This window comes from Culicoides brevitarsis, chromosome 1 (assembly GCF_036172545.1).
Source record: "Culicoides brevitarsis isolate CSIRO-B50_1 chromosome 1, AGI_CSIRO_Cbre_v1, whole genome shotgun sequence".
In the NCBI taxonomy this organism is placed as follows: Eukaryota; Metazoa; Arthropoda; class Insecta; order Diptera; family Ceratopogonidae; genus Culicoides; species Culicoides brevitarsis.
This window is the reverse complement of record NC_087085.1, coordinates 9,390,506-9,410,795: the sequence shown is the minus strand read 5'-3', so window position 1 is coordinate 9,410,795 and position 20,290 is coordinate 9,390,506. Positions and strand designations below refer to the sequence as shown.

Below are 20,290 nucleotides of genomic sequence, written 5' to 3'. Positions count from 1 at the left end.
TGCAAATTTGGTCCGTTTTAAATAATAATCTACTTAAAATTTGAACCAATTTCTCAAGATGATGTCAATTCAACACACAATTTCGACTATTTGGAATTTGTCAAGAGTCAAGATGATGAAGAACACTTCAGAATTTCGAAATATTTGCAATACTTTAGGTAAGAAGTAATTTGAAGCAAGACACGAAATCATCTGAAATCAAAGATACGTGATTAGAGAGTAATTGAATTATCAAATCGAGAATTATATCAAAGATAATTGCATAATTTTGCTTTGTACGTGTCGAAAGTAAATAATTTTCAATCTGGAGTAAAAATTACGGATCAAGTTAAAATTGTATAAATAAGAATGATCAATTGAAGGGACTTATCAGTATCGAATCTTATCTCTTAAAGATCAATTGAATCGCAAAAATAACGAAAAATCTGCGAAAAAATGCATAAAATTACCGTAAATATTTTTCTTATCAATTTTTTTGAATAAATTTAAAAAATTATTTTTTTTTAGTTATTTTGCTTCTTTGTCGTACTTTTGGTTGCTGCATGTCGATCTGCGAATATTCCAAAGACAACAGCAGCTCCTTTGGTTCTTCCATCAGTAGTTGAGATAACGGACAATAAGAAAACATCAAAAAGAGCTCTCGATAGTTACTTTCCCGGAAATTCACAATTTGATGAGTATTCTGGGCTTTCATCTCTTTCCAAGTATCATACTTCGACATCGCCATGGTCTTTGTGAGTAGTTTATTTTAATTTATTTTTTATTTATTTTATTTAATTTAGATTATTTTCAAAAAATAATTATTTAAAATAATTAAAAAAAAAATAAAATAAAAAATAAATAAATAAAATATTAATTTTTATTTCATTTTTTAAAATAAAATTTTAATTTATTTTTATTTTGAATTTTAAAATTAATTAATTTAATTTTAAAGTTATTTTTTTTTTATAAATTTGAATTAATTTTTCATAATTTTTAAAATTTATTTATTTTTTAAATTTTTTATAAATATTATTTTTATAAAAAAAATATTATTTATTTTTTATATTTTTTATGAATTTAATTATTAGTATATAAAAAAAAATTATTTATATTTTTTTCCATTAAAATAATTAATATTCATAAAATATTAAAAAAAAATTAAATTAAAAAATAAGAAAAAATAAATTTTAAAAATTGATAAAAAATAATTAAAATTTTATAAAAAATAAAATAATTAATTAAAAAAATTCAATTATTAAAAAATTAAAAAAAAAAAATTAATTATTCTTAAAAAATTTTTAATTTTTTTATTTAACAAAAATAATTTTAAAAATTGTTTCCATTCTAATTTAATTTTATAATTAGTTGGAAATCAACGCCAACACCCATGGAAATAGCTGCAATTATTGCACAAGCAAAGCAAGCATCAGCTTCTGTCTTAATCGCACAGCAACAAGTACAAGCAGCGAAAGAAAACGTTCTGTTACAACAAAAATTAGCAAGTGAAAAGGAAGCACAAGCTGCTTTAGCTCTACAAAAGACAGAAGTTGCTGCAGGTAAATTAAATTTATTTTCTCGGCACAAAAATATTTTTTTAATTAAAATTACAACAAATTTCCTCAGCAATTCAACGACAAGAAAGTGCTTCAGCAGCCCAAACTGTCGTTTTGGCGCAACAACGTCTCGCGAACGCAAAATCCAATTATGCGCAACAACAAAAAATCGCTGCAGCAAAAGAAGCTGCTGCGGCAAAAGCCTTACATGGCGCTGCTCGAATGGCAGCTGAGGAAATTAAACGAGCTGGTGAGTTTTTTTTCGTTAAATCATCAAAACAAAAATCTGATGTAATTTTTCGATAAAATTTCAGAACACGAAGCTGCCCATGTCGCAACTGCCCAACGATCGGATGCCGCTTCATTGTTACATCACGTTACCTCGACGAAAGATTCCCTCATTTCGCCAAATTATCAAGGCACGAATGGCGTACCGTCAATTGCAATTCCATTCTCGCTTGGAAATCCATGGAACACGCCGACTTGGCCATCAAGCAACTCGCCGCTTTATGGCTCGTCGAACAAACCTTTGCCATACTGGGGTTGATTAAATGCTGAAGATTTATTTTTTTTGAACATATTTTTTTTTAATAACGTATGAATATTCGAATATATCGCCTTAACCATAAATTATTGATTTTATTACTTTTTCGGGTAAAAACTCGTTTTTTTTCTTGTCTCTTCTTCTCTTTCGCACAAATAACGTCGATTGAGAGACATGATGAGCTGAATTGTGGAGGGGATTTGAGCCCTTTTTAGTGAACTTGAATTCATCTATTGACCTACTAAAACTATAATTAATGACGATTTATGTATTAATTAAAGAGTTTTATGCGTTTGGCATTATTTATGAGGAAAGTGCAATTTAATAAAATGTTTCACTTTATTTTGGACCCTTTTCAATATTAAAAATTTAAAAAAATAATTTTGAAGAAAATTTTATCAATTTTTATCTTTTTTTTAATTTTAAAAACTTTTACTTCAAAAATTTTATTTTTTATTTAAACTTAAGGGCTTAAGTCACCTTAAAAAATTTAATTAAATTTATTAATAATTTTAAAATTTATAAAAAAAAAATATTTTTTAATTTTTAAAATTTAAAAAAAAAATTATTTTTTAATTTATAAAAAAAAATATTTTTTTAAAAATAAGAAAAATTCAAAGATTTAGTACAATAGCTAAAAACTTGTATTAATGTTTGACCTATTCTTAAGAAAATTAAATTAAAGTAAAAAATTAATTTAAATTTAAGTTTCATTAAGTTTTTGGTAATTTTAGTATTAAATTAAAAATGTTAAATTTTTATTTAAATTTTAGATAAAAAAAAATAATTTTTTAAAATAAAAGCGTTTCATATAAAATTTGAAAAAAAATTTTATTTTTATAAAAAAATAAAATTTTGAATTTTGAATAAATTTTCAAAATATTTTTAAATAAATTTGGAAAATAACTTTTTCAACTTGGCTTTAAGTTTTTTTTTAAATTCTTCAAGTTCAAAAAAATAATTTTTAGTTTTGATTAAATAATTTCAATTATTTTTAATTATTAAATAATATTTTTTTTAAAATTTTATAATGAAACAAAAAGTTAAAATTAAAATTTGAAGATTTAAAAAACTAAAAAAAAATTAATATGAAACATTTTTGATAATTGCACTTGCCTCACTTGAAATATCAAATAAGAATAAAATTCATTTTTTATATTTTTTTTTAAATTATTGCATTTATTTAACAGAATTCAATGCAAAAAAACTCCTGCATTGTATTTTCAACAAAAAATTGAACTAATTTGGGTTTTGGATTATTTACCATCCGTTGTTTTGAGGAGCAGCTAAATATAAAAAAAAGTAAGTTAAAGAAAAATGTATTTTTTTAAGAAATTTTTCAAATTTTTACCTTGTTGTTCAAGCTTAACGACATATTGTTGTCCAGATGAGTGGCTGTGAGCTTGGGGAGCAGGAGCAGCTTCTTGCACAACATGAACGACTTTAGGGGCTGGAGCAGAGTGTTGTTGCTGCGATTGCTGGAGCTTAACATGGACAACTTGGGGAGCTGGAGCAGCATGTTGTTGATGAGATTCTTCTTGGACAACGTGAACAACTTGAGGAGCGGGAGCAGGAGCAGAGTGTTGCTGTGATTGTTGGAGTTTTACGAGAACGACTTGTTGCTGTTGTTGTTGATGATGCTGAGGAGCAGATTCTTGAACGACATGAACGACTTGGGGAGCGGGAGCTTGTTGTTGCTGCGATTGCTGAGATTTCAAGAGAACAACGAGAGGAGCAGCAGAGTTTTGATGAGAAGATGGAGCTTGTTCATGAACAACTCGAACAACTTGTTCTTGTCCTCCGTGACTTCCGCCATGACCTCCATGTCCTCCTTGCTGGGGAGCTGGCAACAAAATGATGGTTTTTTTGTCATCACCGCCGGATTTTTTGCCTCCGCCGAACGTTGGAACAGCTGATGTGACAGCGAGAATGGCGCACAAAACAACGAAGAATTTCATTTTTTTTTGTTTGAATTCAACCGAAGGGTTATGTTTATCGGAAAAGGGCGATCGAAATAACTACCAAATAATTTTTACATTTGGCTTTTATACAAAAAATTAAAAGTGTTACAACTCTTTACAAACTAGTTTACGATGCAATCTCGTAAAATTACATCCATCTTCGCTGCAGTTAAATTTGACATTGTTCAGATTAGAGTGACAAGTTTCCGATCATCAAAGGTAAAAAAGGGTTTTTTCCATCATTCAAGTTCATCCTATTCCGATACCTTTTATAGTAAGTACCTAAAAATTAAATAAAATATTCATAAAATACCGAAAATAGCCTAAAAACAACATATCGCTTCCATTATCTTCCAAATGATGTCACGATAAACACACAAAAGTCTCTCAATAAAGAAGGAGAATATTAATGAATTTTATTTGATCAAATCGTTCGTTTACATAATAAACGAATTTTGCCCAAATTCGAATCAAATTTCATCTAACAAACTTTTTTTTTCGTGTTTAATGTAGCTCGCGCTCTCATAATATATTCAAATTGCGCGATCGTGTGTGTATTTGTGGATCAACGGCGAGCAATAAAGTTGCATAACGAAATCTGGTTCTCTTCGATATTCCGGTTTTCTTTTATTTTTTTGCTCAATTTTTTTTTTGCTTCTTAAAAATCATAAAAAACGAGAATTTTAGAATTTTCGATTGCTTCTGTTAATGTGCACGCGTCGTCGTGATGATGTCGTATAGCAAGTCATTATCAGTTTCTCTTTTTTTTTTTCGTCAACTTGACAAAATGTTAATGACATTAAAATGAAGTTGAGAATGAAAGTGTATAAATTGCAAGTTTATCAATAAAAATTTGCATCAGTCAAACTTCATTCACACTTTTGGTGATTCGGTAGATTTTTATGAGAGGTTAAAATGGTGCAATAAAATGTAGTTTAATGTGTTTTTTTTTCAAGGAAGTAGTAGATGTTTACATTTTGAGTCAAAACATTAAAAAGTTGTTTATCCAATTTTTAACATAAATATGATTTATTTTTCGAAAAACTTTTGTGACATTGAAAATGTTTTTGGTTAATACATGGGCAGTAAGAGAGCTGTTTCAGGTACATTTGAAGATCCATCGCGAAAAAGATCCATCGATTGCAAAAGATGCGAACCGAGACTGATGTTTTGATGCAATTCTCCGAATGTTTACGTTTTTATTGTTGACACGAACGTTAACCCGTTCAATCTATCATTTTTAGATCTTTTAATATATGCGAACCATATTTTGACAGGTTATGTTTACTTCCTTTTTACTTTTCTTTGTTGCAAAAATTAAATGTAAATTTATCCTGTTTTAGATCTTCGTTCGTTTCCTTCATTAAAATTTAACAAGATTAACATTTTTGTTTTTTTGAAGCTTAATATTTGTTATTAAAATAATTTATAAAAAATGCATGTGAAATATGGAAACAAAAATAGAAAAATTCTAAAAGTTTTAGAATGAAAACACATCAAAAAAGCATCCAAATGAGGGTTTTGTAATTTTTGATCAATTTCAAGCTTAAAAATCATATCATAAGCTCTCAATATAAAAATTACGTTTTTTTACGTATATTTTATTTTTCAATTTTCAAACTTTAGAACCATCATATCTTTCAATACGACATTCTATAATTTTTGATCGTGAAGAGTAAAAAACAATAACTTTTTTTTAAATACAATTTTTAATTTATTGTATATTCAACAATGATATTTGGTTTCAATGTAACAATATTGCTCTTTCAGGTACATTTGTAGAAAGTAAAGAGTCAAAGATGGTTATTTACCATCCGCCAGCGCCAGCTCCAGCAGCAGCAGCAGCTCCTTGAACAGCAACTTGGAAAACTTGTCCTCCGGCACCGCCTGAACCTCCGTGAGATGGAGCTGGAGCGGGAGCTTGTTCTTGGATAACTTTGATAACTTGTGGGGGAGGAGCAGGAGCAGCTGGAGCAGCATGTCCTCCGCTTCCGCCGCCTTGAACCTTAACTTGGAAAACTTGACCTCCGCCTGAACCTCCATGGGATGGAGCTGGGGCAGGAGCAGGAGCTTGTTCTTGAATGACACGAATTACTTGTGGAGGAGGAGCAGGAGCAGCTGGAGCAGCATGACCTCCGCCGCCGCCTCCGCCTTGAACAGAAACTTGGAAGGTTTGACCTCCGCCGCCGCCTCCGCCATGTCCTCCATGGCTTTGACCTGGTTTGCACATTGCTACTGCGAAGACAGCGCACAAAACAACGAGGAATTTCATTTTGATTGGTTTTTTTTTGTTTCTTTGTTCTTTGCAAAAGATGCGAAATGAGACTGATGATTTGATGCAATTCTGCGAATGCTTTTATACAAAAAATGATTTTCATTGTCAAAATATGCATAAACCTGTCCAATATATCATTAAGGTTCAACTTGATTTATAATGTATGCGAATTGATATTTATCAATAGTCCGCGCATGTTCCCTATTATTTTTATCGATAATTATAAATGTAAATTTTTTGCAAAACTCCTTCAATTTCTTTCGCAATTGTTTTGTTTTATTTTATTATGAAAAATTTTTCATGTGACAAAAATTTGCCTTAAATTGAAAAACATATAATTTCTTCAATATTTCATGTTTTCGATTATTGAAATGAATAAATAAATTAAACTTCCGGAAAGATATAAAAAATAACAAGAAGTAAATTTTGCCAAAAAGGTAAATGTTACCATTTTTGTAAATTAAATATTTAATCATACACAAAAAATTAATCTGAATAAAAATAAGATTTTGTTTGTTAAAAATTTTTACTGAAAATTACCCTAAAGAAAAGTTCAGAAAATTTATCATTATCAATTCTATATGTTAAATATTATATACAATACAATACAATAATAATGTTTTATTCCTTCGACTTAATTTACTTGAGATGACTATACTTAAGTTACATACATAATTTTATAAACTTTTAAAGGGACTCTACAAAGGCACAGATTTTAACAATAAAGGATATCACAATAAATAGAATACTTAAAACTAATATCACAGCAAATAAATATTATATATTTATTAAAAGTAATGTATATATTAAAAGCTCACTAAATATGAAAGTGTTCAAAGGTTCTAAAAAATTTGATTTTAAAAAGGTCAATGCAATTCGGTAAGAACAATCGAATTAATATAATTCTTAAAGTTCAAAAGTTTAAAATGGAATCTAAATAAAAATGTATTAAATTTTACGTTTGGGAAGAAAATATTTCAAAGCCAAGATATCTTGATTTTGATGATAAGGAAATACATGCATGCAAAATTAGCATTTCAAACTTGCAACAAAGAAAAGTAAAAAGGAAGTAAACATAACCTGTCAAAATATGGCTCGCATATATTAAAAGATCTAAAAATGATAGATTGAACGGGTTGATATTCGTGTCAACAATGCATATCGTTTTTGTATAAAAACATTCGGAGAATTGCATCAAAACATCAGTCTCCGTTCGCATCTTTTGCAAAGAACAAAGAAACTAAAAAACCAATCAAAATGAAATTCCTCGTTGTTTTGTGCGCTGTCTTCGCAGTAGCAATGTGCAAACCAGGTCAAAGCCATGGAGGACATGGCGGCGGCGGCGGAGGTCAAACCTTCCAAGTTTCTGTTCAAGGCGGAGGCGGCGGCGGACATTCTGCTCCAGCTGCTCCTGCTCCTCCTCCACAAGTAATTCGTGTCATTCAAGAACAAGCTCCTGCTCCTGCCCCAGCTCCATCCCATGGAGGTTCAGGCGGAGGTCAAGTTTTCCAAGTTAAGGTTCAAGGCGGCGGAAGCGGAGGACATGCTGCTCCAGCTGCTCCTGCTCCTCCCCCACAAGTTATCAAAGTTATCCAAGAACAAGCTCCCGCTCCAGCTCCATCTCACGGAGGTTCAGGCGGTGCCGGAGGACAAGTTTTCCAAGTTGCTGTTCAAGGAGCTGCTGCTGCTGCTGGAGCTGGCGCTGGCGGATGGTAAATAACCATCTTCGATTGTTAACTTCTTCAAATGTACCTGAAACAGCTCCCTTGCTGTGTTTACACCAAAAATATTTTTCAATGTCGCAAAAAAAGTTGAATAAATAATTTTTATTTATGAAAAAACATAAATTTTACTGTTTTACTCATCAATTTCATTCACGCTTACAAAATATCTAAATATGAATTTACTATACTAATTAAAAAAGACGTTCATCATCTTATAATATTATTGAACAATTAATGATAATAATCATTAGGCAATAATTAAGAAAATTATTTATTGCTCCATAAATTGATCGAAAATTATAATTCATAGATTTTTTTTATTACAAAAGAAAACAAAATATATCATGATTTAAATTTTAAAAAAATCTTTTATAATTTATGAATAATTATTTTATGTTTTTTTTCATTCAAGAAAAATTATGAAAAATTTAATTTTATAACATTTTCTTGTAATTATTAATCCTTAATTTTACATGTTACCGATTCAGTGACTTTTGGTAGTTTACGTTGTAAATTTTTGTAAAATAACAAAATAGCTAAATTTTGGTAGTTTGAGAGGGGATAGATTTATTTTTAAATTTTATCATTTCTTAAGGTCAACAACCAATTTACAGACGTTTGTAACACTGAAAGATTTTATTTTTTTTTGCATTAACACTCGTTTAACCACAAATTTGTAAGTTACCTGCTGTTTTTCTATGCTGCAAAGTGCGTAAAAATAATGCGTAAGCTTATACGAGCCCGCATAGTAAAAAAGTGTCACGAGACGATATTGCAGAAATCCCCTTTTAAAATTTACATTTTGCAAAAATTAGGAAGCTTCGTAGATTAATGATTGCAGACTTGAATACATTAAATGTGTCTAGCAGAAATAACTGTATATTGTAACATTGGATGTAACTAATTTTTTTCGTATAAAAAGGTTTGGCAAGATCGAATCAAATCATCAGTCACAGTTCAATCTTTTACAAAGAACAATCAAACAACCAAAAAACTCCCAATCAACATGAAATTCTTAATTGTTTTATTCGCTGCTGTCGCCGTTGCATCTGCCGGAGGAGCTGGATGGGAACAACAACAACAACAAGCCCAAGGTCAAGTTTACCAAGTTAAAGTACAAAGCGGAGGACATTCTGCTCCCGCAGCTGCTCCTGCTCCTCCTCCACAAGTTATTCGTGTCATTACTGAACAAGCTCCTGCTCCCGCTCCAGCTCCTGCTCCTGCCCAAGAAGCTCAAGTTTTCAAGGTTAAAGTTCAAGGACAAGCTCAACAACATCAAGCTGCTGCTCCAGCTCCCGCTCCTCAAGTTATCCGCGTCATTACTGAACAAGCTCCTGCTCCTGCTCCAGCTCCAGCTTCTCACGGAAGCTCAGGACAAGTTTACAAAATCAAGGTCCAACAAGCTGCTCCAGCTGCTCAACAAGGATGGTAAAAAGTTCGTGTACCTGAAACAGCAAATGCTGTATTATTAGCCAAAAATTGCTTGTTTTCATTGTTATCAAAATGTGTCAAATTTAATAAATCAATTCTGAAATTTTTAAAAGAAATTTTTTTTGTTTTATTTCGTTTTTTTTTCATTCTACTGTAAAAAAAAAATAATTAAATTTATGAAAGAGATTTTTGTAAATTTTTATTTAAATTTTTTATTTATCAAATATTTGAAAAATTGAATAAAAAAAAATAAATTTTTATCAAAATTTTAAAATTTGCATTAAAATGCATTTTTTTAAAATATATTTTTTAATATTTTTTTTTGTAAGATTTAAAATTTTGAGTGATTCATTTATTTTTAAATTTCAAATAATTGAATGAAAAAAATTATTTTTTTTTTAAAATACTGAAAATTGCACTAAAGTGTTCTTTTTTTGCCTATATATTTGTTTTACTATTTTTTTTGTTTTGATGAATGAAAAATACATGCAAATAATATTTTTTTTAGCAAAGATGATCAATCAAATTTTTTATTAGCTATTATTAAACAAAGCACAAAAAGTTGTCTATTTTGTATGATTTTAATTTGAAAAGTAGTTTTTTGTTAAAACTACCTGATTAGTAGAACCACAAAAATTATGCAAAATGGTACTCGTGTTGTCTATAAATGCAACAAAAAGCAGGATTATAAAATAGATGAACAAATCTAGCTTATTAATTTATTCTAAATAGATAGAACAGGTTCAATTTCATGCAAAAGTTTTCAATTTTTGGTATAAAAAGCAGCGGCAGGATTGCATCTTCAGTTCAGTTTTGTTTTAAGCAAAATAGAAACACATTCAAAATGAAATTCCTCATTGTTTTGTGCGCTGTATTCGCAGTTGCCTTCTGCAAACCCGGTCAAAGCCATGGAGGCGGCGGCGGCGGCGGAGGACAAGTCTTCCAAGTTAAAGTTTCAGGCGGCGGCGGCGGCGGAGGTCATGCTGCTCCTCCAGCTCCTCCTCCACAAGTTATTCATGTCATTCAAGAACAAGCTCCTCCTCCTCCGTAAGTTTTTAAGAAAAATTTAAAATGAAAAAAATTTTTTTGTTTTTTTAAATTTAATTAAATGTTTTAAAATTTATTGTTACTTTCATCGTTTTTAAAATAATATTTTTTATTTTTTTTTTCAAAATTAAAAAAAAAATGTTTAATTGTTAGGCTAGCGATCAAATTTTTTCCAATATTTTTTTTTTTTTTTTTTTTCTCAAAATGCTCTTTTTTCATTTACAGACCTCCATCAGGCGGCGGCGGCGGCGGTCAAGTATTCCAAGTTCAAGTTGCTCCAGCTCCTCCCCCACCGTAAGTTTCAGAAAAATTATTTCGTTTAAGACGATTCTTCAAAAAATTTTTTTTAAAATTATTTTGAAAAATTTTTTTCAAATTTTTTTGAAAATTTTTTTTCCAAATTTTTTTGAAATTTTTTTTTTTTTTCAAACATTTTTTTTCTTCTTTTAATACAATAGACCTCCATCCGGCGGCGGCGGCGGTCAAGTATTCAAAGTTCAAGTTCAAGGAGGCGGCGGCGGCGGAGGCGGTGGCTGGTAAATAGCTATTTGCCGATTACATCGTACCTGAGACAATAGAAGCCAAAAACTGCTCTTGATATTTTTAATAAAAATGTCAGAACAATAAATACATACATACCATCAAACAAATTTTATGTTTTTTCTTTTATTTTCTTTTATTTTAGTAATTTGACTGTCAATATTTTATTATGAACAAAGAAGAAACAATGTTTTATGTACATAAAAATTTTATTTATATTTATGGATTTATAAAGAGGAAAATTTGCGAAAATATGAAAATGCAGTGATGCCAAAGCTCGATAAAACTTACTATATCGAATTATAAATTTTTAAATAATTATTTTGGAAAAATAATAATTTTTCGTTAAGTATTTGACTATATTTGCCTCAAAATTTTCCTAATTCTTAATGGATTTGGTCTAATAAAATACTTTTTGTTTAACAGAATTTAGGTATTTATCTAAAAATTTTCGTCTTTTTACATATACATATTTTATTTTTTTTTCAATTTAATTAAAACTAACCAACAAATTTTTGTTAATTTTATAAATTAATAAAATTTGTAAATAAATTTTTAAGTAAAATTTTAATTATAAATTTTTTTGAATATAAGCTTGAACTTTGAATATAAGCTTGAACAATACAATTTTTTTCAAAAATTATCAAAAATTATCAAAATATTTGTATCTTTTATTATTAATTTACAAATTGAACAAAAAATATGTGAAAAATTACTATTTTGTATGAAAGTATTAAGGTTTGAAGCTTTTATCTCTTTACCTAGCCTTTATCCATATGTATGTTTTTAATTTTACAAATTTTATATCTCAATTATAATTGTTATTTCTACGTTATGAGGCTGGCTTCATATTACAATTCTTCCTTGATTTCTACAATTATTTTTAATTCCGAATTGCTGAAATCGATGGGACTTTTTTCTTTTCTTGAATTATATCATTTCATAAAAATAAAAATGGAGTTAATTTTTTTAATTCTTTTAATTTGTTAAAAATATCATTATGTAAAAAGTGTTTTTTATCTTCAAATTTTATATGTATATGTGAAATAAAGCTCAAAAGACTCCAAATTTCATAAAACGAATTATCCTATATTTAAACCTGTATTTATTTAAATCCTTAATTATAAATTTTTAACATATTATAAATTTCACATTATATTATTTTCAGATGAATGAGAATTTAGAATATAGATTTTGAATACTTTTTTAATTAAAGTTGTTCAGAACACAAAAAAGCCGGTTGTTAATGCAGAAAACAAGGAAGTAACTTAGATAGTTGCTAAACTGCCGAAAAAAAGTGATTGATTATTTTCATAACTGGTTAAATCTCGTTCATAGTTCTTTAATTTTTGGTATAAAAAGCAACGGCTAGATTGCATCTTCAGTTCAGTTTTGTTTTAAGCAAAATAGAAACACATTCAAAATGAAATTCCTCATTGTTTTGTGCGCTGTATTCGCAGTTGCCTTGTGCAGACCCGGTCAAAGCCATGGAGGCGGCGGCGGCGGCGGCGGAGGACAAGTCTTCCAAGTTCAAGTTTCCGGCGGCGGCGGCGGCGGAGGTCATGCTGCTCCTCCAGCTCCTCCTCCACAAGTTATTCATGTCATCCAAGAACAAGCTCCTCCTCCTCCGTAAGTTTTTTCATAAAAAAAAATTAAAACATTTTTTCTCAAAATTTTTCTTTGTCTTTTATAGACCTCCATCAGGCGGCGGCGGCGGTCAAGTCTTCCAAGTTCAAGTTCAACAAGCTCCTCCTCCACCCCCGTAAGTATTTGTCGTTGATTTCTTTTGAAAAAAAAAATTTTTTTTTCATATAAAAATTTTTCATATAAAAATTTTTCATTAAAAATATTATTTCATACAAATTTTTTTTTTTATCATTTTTTTTAAATTTCTTTAACAGACCTCCATCACATGGCGGCGGCGGTCAAGTTTTCCAAGTTCAAGTTCAAGGAGGCGGCGGCGGCGGCGGCGGTGGCTGGTAAATAGCTATTTGCCGATTACATCGTACCTGAGACAATAGAAACCAAAAACTGCTCTTGATGTTTTTCATAAAAATATCAGAACAATAAAAAATTTCAAAACAAAAAATTATTTTTTTTATATCAATACGAAAAATTTCTTCCGAAAGTTTAATTTCTTGAAATTTTTACTTTTCAATCATTCTCGCCTTTGTAACTTTCCACTGAACTCTTTTTTTCTTGAAGAACAAGAACTTTTTTTCTTCGCTTGACATAAAATGACGTCAAAATAAATGTTATTGGCTTCCTTATTATTTTAGCAGACCATTTGGCTAACAAGCTAAAACAACTTATTATGCAACTTCGACAAAAAAAAGCAACAAATTTCGGTGCTAAATCGTGTTCTTATGTTAAGAATATTCCACAAACTTGTACAGAAAACGAAACCGATTTAATACTTTGATTAGCATAAAAACTTGATTTTTTCGTTTATTTTTTTTTATCTGCGACAAGTCTTTTCTTTTCTTCTTTCTATCAGAAACCGGATTTGCTTTTTTTTCTTATTTTGGCAAGTACGACAAAATTATGTAAATTTTTTTTATTGATATGTGTGTGTGATAATTCAAAGATTACGTATTTATGAGTTTGTTCTGGTATTATGAAATTTGAGAAATTTTCAAGAAATTTTTATAAAATTCTTTTTTTTTAACTAAAACAAAATTTCTAAACTTTTTATCACAAAATTAACTATTTTTAGATTTTTTTCTTAAATAAATAATTTCAATGAAAATCTCAAAATATTTTGAAATCTATTATTTTTATCAAATTATAAATATTTTCAAAATAAATGGTATTTAAATATTTTATTTAATTTTTAATTAATTTTATTTCAATTTTTATTTTATTTTTCATTTAACTGTATTTATTATTTTTATTTAAAAAAATTTTTTCAAGTAAGATTATTTTTTTTTTACATAAAATTTTTTGTTAATGATAACAAAATTTAAAATGTAAAGAAAAAACTAATGAAATAATATTTTGTTTGAATATATTTGAAATAAAATTATGTGAATTAAAAAAATTATATTTTTTCAATATATTTAATCGACATGAGTTTGTTAAAAATAATTTTAAATTAAAAATCTTAATTTTTCTTTTAATAAATTTTTAATTATTCCTGAATTTTCATACTTTTTTATGAAGGAGAAAATTATTGAGTATCAAATTTTAAACTCATATAAAATATTCTAATTTTTTTTTAACTTTTCATTAAAAAAAATATTTTTTTTAACATTGATTTTACTATAAGAATTTCTACAACCTGAATATTTTGTTAGTAGTTTTTTTTGTCTTTATTATAAAAAAAAATTATATCTGAAATTTATCGCGAACCGGCATTTTTAATCCATGCATAGAAATATGCAAAAAAACGCAAATGGTCGTTTCTGGATGCAAAAAAAAATTTAAGAGGTCGTTAAGAATAACGATATCTTGACACAAAAAAATGTGATAGATAGAATTCTAATTGGCTAATTCTCGTGCAGATGTTTAGAATTTTTTGGTATAAAAGGCATCGGCAGGATTGCATCTTCAGTTCAGTTTTGTTTAGCATCTAAAGCAAAATAGAAACAAGCTCAAAATGAAATTCCTCATTGTTTTATGCGCTGTATTCGCAGTTGCCTTCTGCAAACCCGGTCAAAGCCATGGAGGCGGCGGCGGCGGAGCTCAAGTCTTCCAAGTTCAAGTACAAGGCGGCGGCGGCGGTGGCGGCGGCGGATGGCAATCAGCTCCTGCTGCTCCCCCAGCTCCTCCTCCACAAGTTATCCATGTCATTCAAGAACAAGCTCCTCCTCCCCCGTAAGTTTTTTTATAAAAAAAATTTTCAAAAATTTTTTCTTAAAATTTTTTTGTCTCTTATAGACCTCCATCAGGCGGCGGCGGCGGTCAAGTCTTCCAAGTTCAAGTTCAACCTGCTCCTCCTCCACCCCCGTAAGTATTTGTTAATAATTTATTCTCAAAAAAAAATTTTTTTTTCAAAATTAAAAAAAAAATTTTCATATAAAAATTTTTCATATAAAAATTTTTTTCATATAAAAATTTTTTCATATAAAATTTTTTTCATATAATTTTTTAAAAATTTCTTTAACAGACCACCATCTCATGGCGGCGGCGGTCAAGTCTTCAAGGTTCAAGTTCAACAAGCAGGAGGCGGCGGCGGCGGCGGCTGGTAAATAGCTGAACTCCAAGTCCCTTTTACGTAAAAGTACCTGCTGTTAAAACCAAAAGTTCATTCTTTGACGAGAAATATTGTTGAAAGAAATTTTTGTCAAATAATGAAGGTTCAATAAAATGTTTTTTGACAGAAAATTCAAATTTGTTTTTTCAATTTTTTCAAGAATCTTCTTTGAACTTTGAAAGTCATTTAAGAACAAAAATAATTTATTCAATTTTTGGTTCTTTTCCTTCGACCAAATTTTTGTCGAATTTGGAATTAATCTGCAAATCTAAATGAAGTAAAATAAATCACATTCAACGCCGCGTGATTGCAATAAAGAAGAAAAAGAAAGAATAAATAATAATGTATTTTTTTTGTTGCTAATTTAGAATATTCCTCTTTCTACTAGAATTTCTGCAAAAAGAAAAATCGCAAAAAACAGGTTCCAAGAACTTTTTTCTTTCACAATTTCGGGTATAAAAAGAGGAGAGATTGCTGCATCTTCAGTTCATTTACACTCCAAGTTCAAAACCGAGTAGAAGCCAAGATGAAATTCCTCATTGCTTTGTTTGCTCTCGTAGCAGTTGCCCAATGCCATCAAGGTCAAGGCCAAGGTCAAGTTTTCCAAGTTCATGTTGGCGCTGCTCAACAACAACAGCAAGCTCCTCAAGTAAGATTACAAAAATTTCTACTAATTTCTTAAAAAACTAATTTTTTGTAATTTTTTTACAGCCACAAATCTTCCGTGTCATTACTCAACAAGCTCAGCCAGCTGCTCCTCCTCCGTAAGTTTGTTTTTTAACGAAATTTGTTCAAAGTCGATGTTAAAGTTAACTTTTCTCTAAATAGACCTCCTCCAGCTCCTGCTCCTCAACCACAAATCATTCGTGTCATTACTGAACATGTTCCTGCTCCTGCTCCCGCTCCTGCTCCAGCGCCTGCTCCCGCTCAACATGCTCAAACTTTCCACGTTCAAGTTCAACAACAGGGACAACAACAAGGAGGATGGTAAATTGGCTGATTGAAAAGTACCTGACTGCATTTTGAAGATATTAGAAATAGTTGACTGTATTAAAAATAAAACATGATTGGAAGACAAAATTTTTTTCGATAATAAAAAAATCACATTTTAGAGTAACATTTTTGTTTTTTTTCTTTCTTCTAAATATTTTCAGCAAAGCCCCATGACAAATTGAGAATTGCAAAATTTAAACAAAAATTACTTTCGTCGAAAATTAAAAAAAAAAATATTTAATAATTCTGAAACTTAAACTTATTTTGTAAAAAAATTTAAAAAAATATGGTTTCTACAAAATATTCAAAAACTTCAAAAATATTTAATTAAATAATTTGAATAACGAATAATTTAATAAATAATTATTTAAATATAGTAAAAATAATTTAAAAAAAATATTTAATAATAATTTTTTTGGTTCAAATAATTATTTATAAATAAAAAAAAAATATTATTCAGTAATTTCACAATTTTTTTCAACTTAAAAAAAATAAATCATTTAAAAAAATGTTAAAAAAAATATTCTCTTTATAAAATGTTTAAAAAAAGTTGAAAAATAATTAAATAATTTGAATAACGAATAATTTTAAAAATAATTAATTTAAGAAAAAATCATTTTAAAAAATTTATTTTTAAAAAAATATTTAATAAAAATTTTTTTTTGATTAAAAAAATTATTTATTAATTAAAAATTATTATTCAGTATTTTTTGTGCAATAATATAAAGTATATTTTTTTACATTTTTTTATATTTTTTTTATTTAAAAAAATTAAAATTTTTTAAATAAATTATTTAATAATATTTAATAAAAGAAATTCACATACCTTCACGTACAAAAATATTTTTTTTAAATTTTTAAAAAATTAAAATTAAATTAATTAAAATTTTTAATTTAAAACATATATTTTTAATAATAATATTTTAGTATATTAAACACCTTCCAATATTTCAAACTTCACTTCCTCAACTCACTTTTAACAATATAAATTTATTCTCGAAAACAACAACATGTAACCGGCATTTTGCATCTTGAGCCATAAATTTGAATAATTTGTGTTACATCGTCATCAATACCAACCCATTATTCGATTAAAAATTCTGCGTTCATCCCTAAAAAAAACCTAATCAACGTTAACCTTGTAAACTCGACATTAAACCTGATTTACGTAACTTACATAGACTTCTATTTCTAACCCGTGCGTAGATTATTTTGACGAAACTTGGAGACAAAAGAAGATGAATAGACTAGAAAAACGTTGTAAACTGGTTAGAAGTCGTTGACAAAAAATTTTTGGTATAAAAGCCGACCATCATCTAGGATCGTTAGTTTATTCTCACATTTGACGTGAAGCAAATAATCACAAACACACAAAAAAGCCAAAATGAAATTCTTAATCGTTCTCGTTGCCCTCGTTGCTGCCGTTAGCTGCGCTCCTCACGGACATGGCGGACAACAACAACAACCCCAAGTTATTCACGTTAAGGTTCAACAAGCACAGCAACAACAACATCATGCTCCCGCTCCTCAACCCCAAGTTATCCGTGTCATTCAAGAACAAGCTCCCGCTCAACACGCTGCTCCCCAACCCCAAGTTATCCACGTTCATGTCCAAAAACAAGAACAACAACATCACGCTCCTGCTCCTCAACCCCAAGTCATCCGTGTTATCCAAGAACAAGCTCCTGCTCCAGCTCCAGCTGTAAGTTAAAAAATAATTTTTTCGAAAAAATTTTAATTTTTTTTTTTTGAAAAAATTAAATTTTTAATTTTTTATTCGGAAAATCTAATTTTTTTTTTCAAAAAAAAAAAAAATAATTTTTAATTTTTATTTATTCGAAAAATTTAATTTTTAATTTTTTTTTTGGTAAAAATTTATTTTTTTTTAAATTCTAATTTTATTTTTTTTTTCTTTTTTTTATAAAATAGCACCAAAGCCACGGACAAGTTTTCCACGTTCAAGTCCAACAACAACAACAACAAAACAACGGATGGTAAATACTGAATTTCCCGACAATCCAGTACCTGTAGCTCTCTGTATTCTTCTCTGATAAAAGAAAAATGCAGCAGCGAAATTCTTTAGGATAAAAAATGACACCTCACTTTATTTGAAACAAAATAAATTTGATTGAAAAAAGTACATTTTTATTTATTTTTTTATTTTTAACATTTATTCCAGAATTATTATTTTTTTTTATTTTATTATTGAAGCAAGTACAAAACAAAAAATATTTTTTTTAGAAAAAAATTGACGTTGAGTTGTTTCATATTTTTCTGCTATTTTTTTCCACAGTTTTAATATCTTTGACCATCTAAAAAATTAATTAAACTTTTTGGTTCAATATTTCAAAAATTATAAAAAATAAAATAAAAAAACTTACTGCCTTGGTTAGGAATTACAATGATGACTGGATTCTGTTGTTGAACTGGTTGAACCTAAAAAATTAGAAAAAAATGTATTAAATGGTTCAAAGTAAAATATTTTTATATTAATTAAAAAAATTTAATAAAAAAATATTTTATTTATATTTGACAATTTTTTAAAATAAAAGATATTTTAATTAAATAAAAAAATTAATTGAAAATTAATGAAATATTTTTTTTAAACTGAAAAAAAATCTTACAGCAGGTTTTTGTTGAACAGGTTGAGCGTTGGCTACATGAACATGGAACGTCTAAAAAATTAAATACTGAATTAGCAAAAAAAAATTTTTTTTTTTTGAAGACAAATTTTTCACCTGAGGAGCTTGCTGTTGTACAGGTTGAACACGCTGAGCTTGAACTTGTTGATGAACTACTTTAATAACTTGCTGAAAAAAAATTTTTTTTTATTAAAAATTAATTTTATTAAATTAAAAAAAAAATCTTACTGCTTGTTGAGGAGCTTGCTGAACTTGCTGTTGTTGATTCGGCTGAACATGAATTTGGTAGACTTGACCTAATAAAAAAAATAAAAATTATTTTTTTAATAAATTTTTATTTTTTTATAAGTACCTTGATGAGGTTTGCTGACAACAACTGCAGCTAATGCACAAAGAACAATCAAGAATTTCATATTTTTAGTTTTTTTAGGAGATGTTTTCACGTAAAACTTTAAAATTGAACTAACTTACAACAATTCCCTTTTTCGTTCTTTATATATCTTCGCAAAAGTTCTTTTAAGTTTTCACTTTTTTTTTGCATCTCTTTTACATAAGTCAATGTTCTTGTAAAGAATTATTTATTGCACGTCTGCTGATAAAATAATTTTCGGTGCATTTTGTGACAAAACCGAATTTAAAATGTCCTCAAGTGTTGTTTCACGCTGATTCGAATTTTAAAGTTACAAGCATTAATCAACATTGGTTTCATGTTCTTTTCTGCCTTTATCCAGCTAATGCCCTGTTGGTCGTCTTTCTTTTGAATTTACGTAAAAAAAATTCTTACAGACGAAATTTCGGTTGAAAGTAAAGTTGAAAAAGTTCATTGATCGCGGATTTTATTGCCAATTAAAAGTTTTGTTACGTAAGACGGAATTGCATGACGGAACGTGCAAGAGCTGGTTGTAAAAGTAATTTTACTGCCATTTGATACTTCTTATTTTTTGTTCCTTTAATTGCTTCATTTTTTTGAGAAAAATCTAAAATTAAAAAAAAAAATTAAAATTAAAATTAAATTTTTTTTTTTAATTAAAGTAATTAACTTACTTGATTTTTTAAAAATAAATTTAATTATTTATTAATTAATTAATTAAATTTTTTAAATAAAAAATCCAGAATTGAATAACGAAAAATTGCAAATGGAAAATTTTGATTGATTCCTTCAAAGCCTTTTTCAAATTTTAAAATCTAAAAAAAATAAATAAAAATTAAAAAAAAAAATTAAATTTAATTTTCTGAATATTTTTCAAATTTTACTTACCTTTGAATAATTTTAAATTAAATTTTTTAATCACATGGTCCTTTTAAGTCAAAAATCAGTTAAAAGCTTTTTTTGATAAGCTTTTAAAAAAAAATCAGTCCTCTCTTCTCTCCATCTTCTCTTTGTTCCATTTTCAGAAAAATGC

General features: G+C 28.2%; 9 protein-coding genes across 9 annotated transcripts; 7 read left to right on the top strand and 2 right to left on the bottom strand.

The window, feature by feature from the left end:
- Positions 1 to 435: 435 nt before the first annotated feature.
- On the top strand, positions 436 to 2,082 carry LOC134837225 (uncharacterized). Its single transcript, XM_063852593.1, has 5 exons — positions 436 to 450; positions 508 to 734; positions 1,348 to 1,538; positions 1,606 to 1,785; positions 1,850 to 2,082. Exons 1-5 carry the CDS (start codon positions 436 to 438, stop codon positions 2,080 to 2,082), a joined length of 846 nt encoding a protein of 281 aa, XP_063708663.1.
- Positions 2,083 to 3,339: 1,257 nt separating this feature from the next.
- Positions 3,340 to 4,037, bottom strand: LOC134837224 (G-box-binding factor-like). Its single transcript, XM_063852592.1, has 2 exons — positions 3,431 to 4,037; positions 3,340 to 3,365 (listed from the first exon to the last, which is right to left on the bottom strand). The coding sequence occupies exons 1-2, from the start codon at positions 4,035 to 4,037 to the stop codon at positions 3,340 to 3,342; spliced, it is 633 nt and encodes a 210-aa protein (XP_063708662.1).
- Positions 4,038 to 5,847: 1,810 nt separating this feature from the next.
- LOC134837223 (skin secretory protein xP2-like) lies at positions 5,848 to 6,312 on the bottom strand. Its single transcript, XM_063852591.1, has one exon. The coding sequence runs from the start codon at positions 6,310 to 6,312 to the stop codon at positions 5,848 to 5,850; it is 465 nt and encodes a 154-aa protein (XP_063708661.1).
- Positions 6,313 to 7,572: 1,260 nt separating this feature from the next.
- On the top strand, positions 7,573 to 8,031 carry LOC134837222 (skin secretory protein xP2-like). The gene has a single exon (XM_063852590.1). It carries the CDS (start codon positions 7,573 to 7,575, stop codon positions 8,029 to 8,031), a length of 459 nt encoding a protein of 152 aa, XP_063708660.1.
- A 1,014-nt stretch (positions 8,032 to 9,045) lies between these two features.
- Positions 9,046 to 9,471, top strand: LOC134837221 (cyclin-dependent kinase inhibitor 1C-like). The gene has a single exon (XM_063852588.1). The coding sequence runs from the start codon at positions 9,046 to 9,048 to the stop codon at positions 9,469 to 9,471; it is 426 nt and encodes a 141-aa protein (XP_063708658.1).
- An 843-nt stretch (positions 9,472 to 10,314) lies between these two features.
- LOC134837220 (actin nucleation-promoting factor WAS-like) lies at positions 10,315 to 11,057 on the top strand. Its single transcript, XM_063852587.1, has 3 exons — positions 10,315 to 10,517; positions 10,743 to 10,811; positions 10,976 to 11,057. Exons 1-3 carry the CDS (start codon positions 10,315 to 10,317, stop codon positions 11,055 to 11,057), a joined length of 354 nt encoding a protein of 117 aa, XP_063708657.1.
- Positions 11,058 to 12,480: 1,423 nt separating this feature from the next.
- LOC134837219 (actin nucleation-promoting factor WAS-like) lies at positions 12,481 to 13,040 on the top strand. Its single transcript, XM_063852586.1, has 3 exons — positions 12,481 to 12,686; positions 12,751 to 12,819; positions 12,959 to 13,040. Exons 1-3 carry the CDS (start codon positions 12,481 to 12,483, stop codon positions 13,038 to 13,040), a joined length of 357 nt encoding a protein of 118 aa, XP_063708656.1.
- Positions 13,041 to 14,655: 1,615 nt separating this feature from the next.
- Positions 14,656 to 15,247, top strand: LOC134837217 (uncharacterized). The gene is made up of 3 exons (XM_063852585.1): positions 14,656 to 14,873; positions 14,937 to 15,005; positions 15,166 to 15,247. Exons 1-3 carry the CDS (start codon positions 14,656 to 14,658, stop codon positions 15,245 to 15,247), a joined length of 369 nt encoding a protein of 122 aa, XP_063708655.1.
- Positions 15,248 to 17,629: 2,382 nt separating this feature from the next.
- On the top strand, positions 17,630 to 18,243 carry LOC134837214 (uncharacterized). The gene is made up of 2 exons (XM_063852582.1): positions 17,630 to 17,947; positions 18,175 to 18,243. Exons 1-2 carry the CDS (start codon positions 17,630 to 17,632, stop codon positions 18,241 to 18,243), a joined length of 387 nt encoding a protein of 128 aa, XP_063708652.1.
- The last annotated feature ends 2,047 nt before the right edge of the window (positions 18,244 to 20,290 follow it).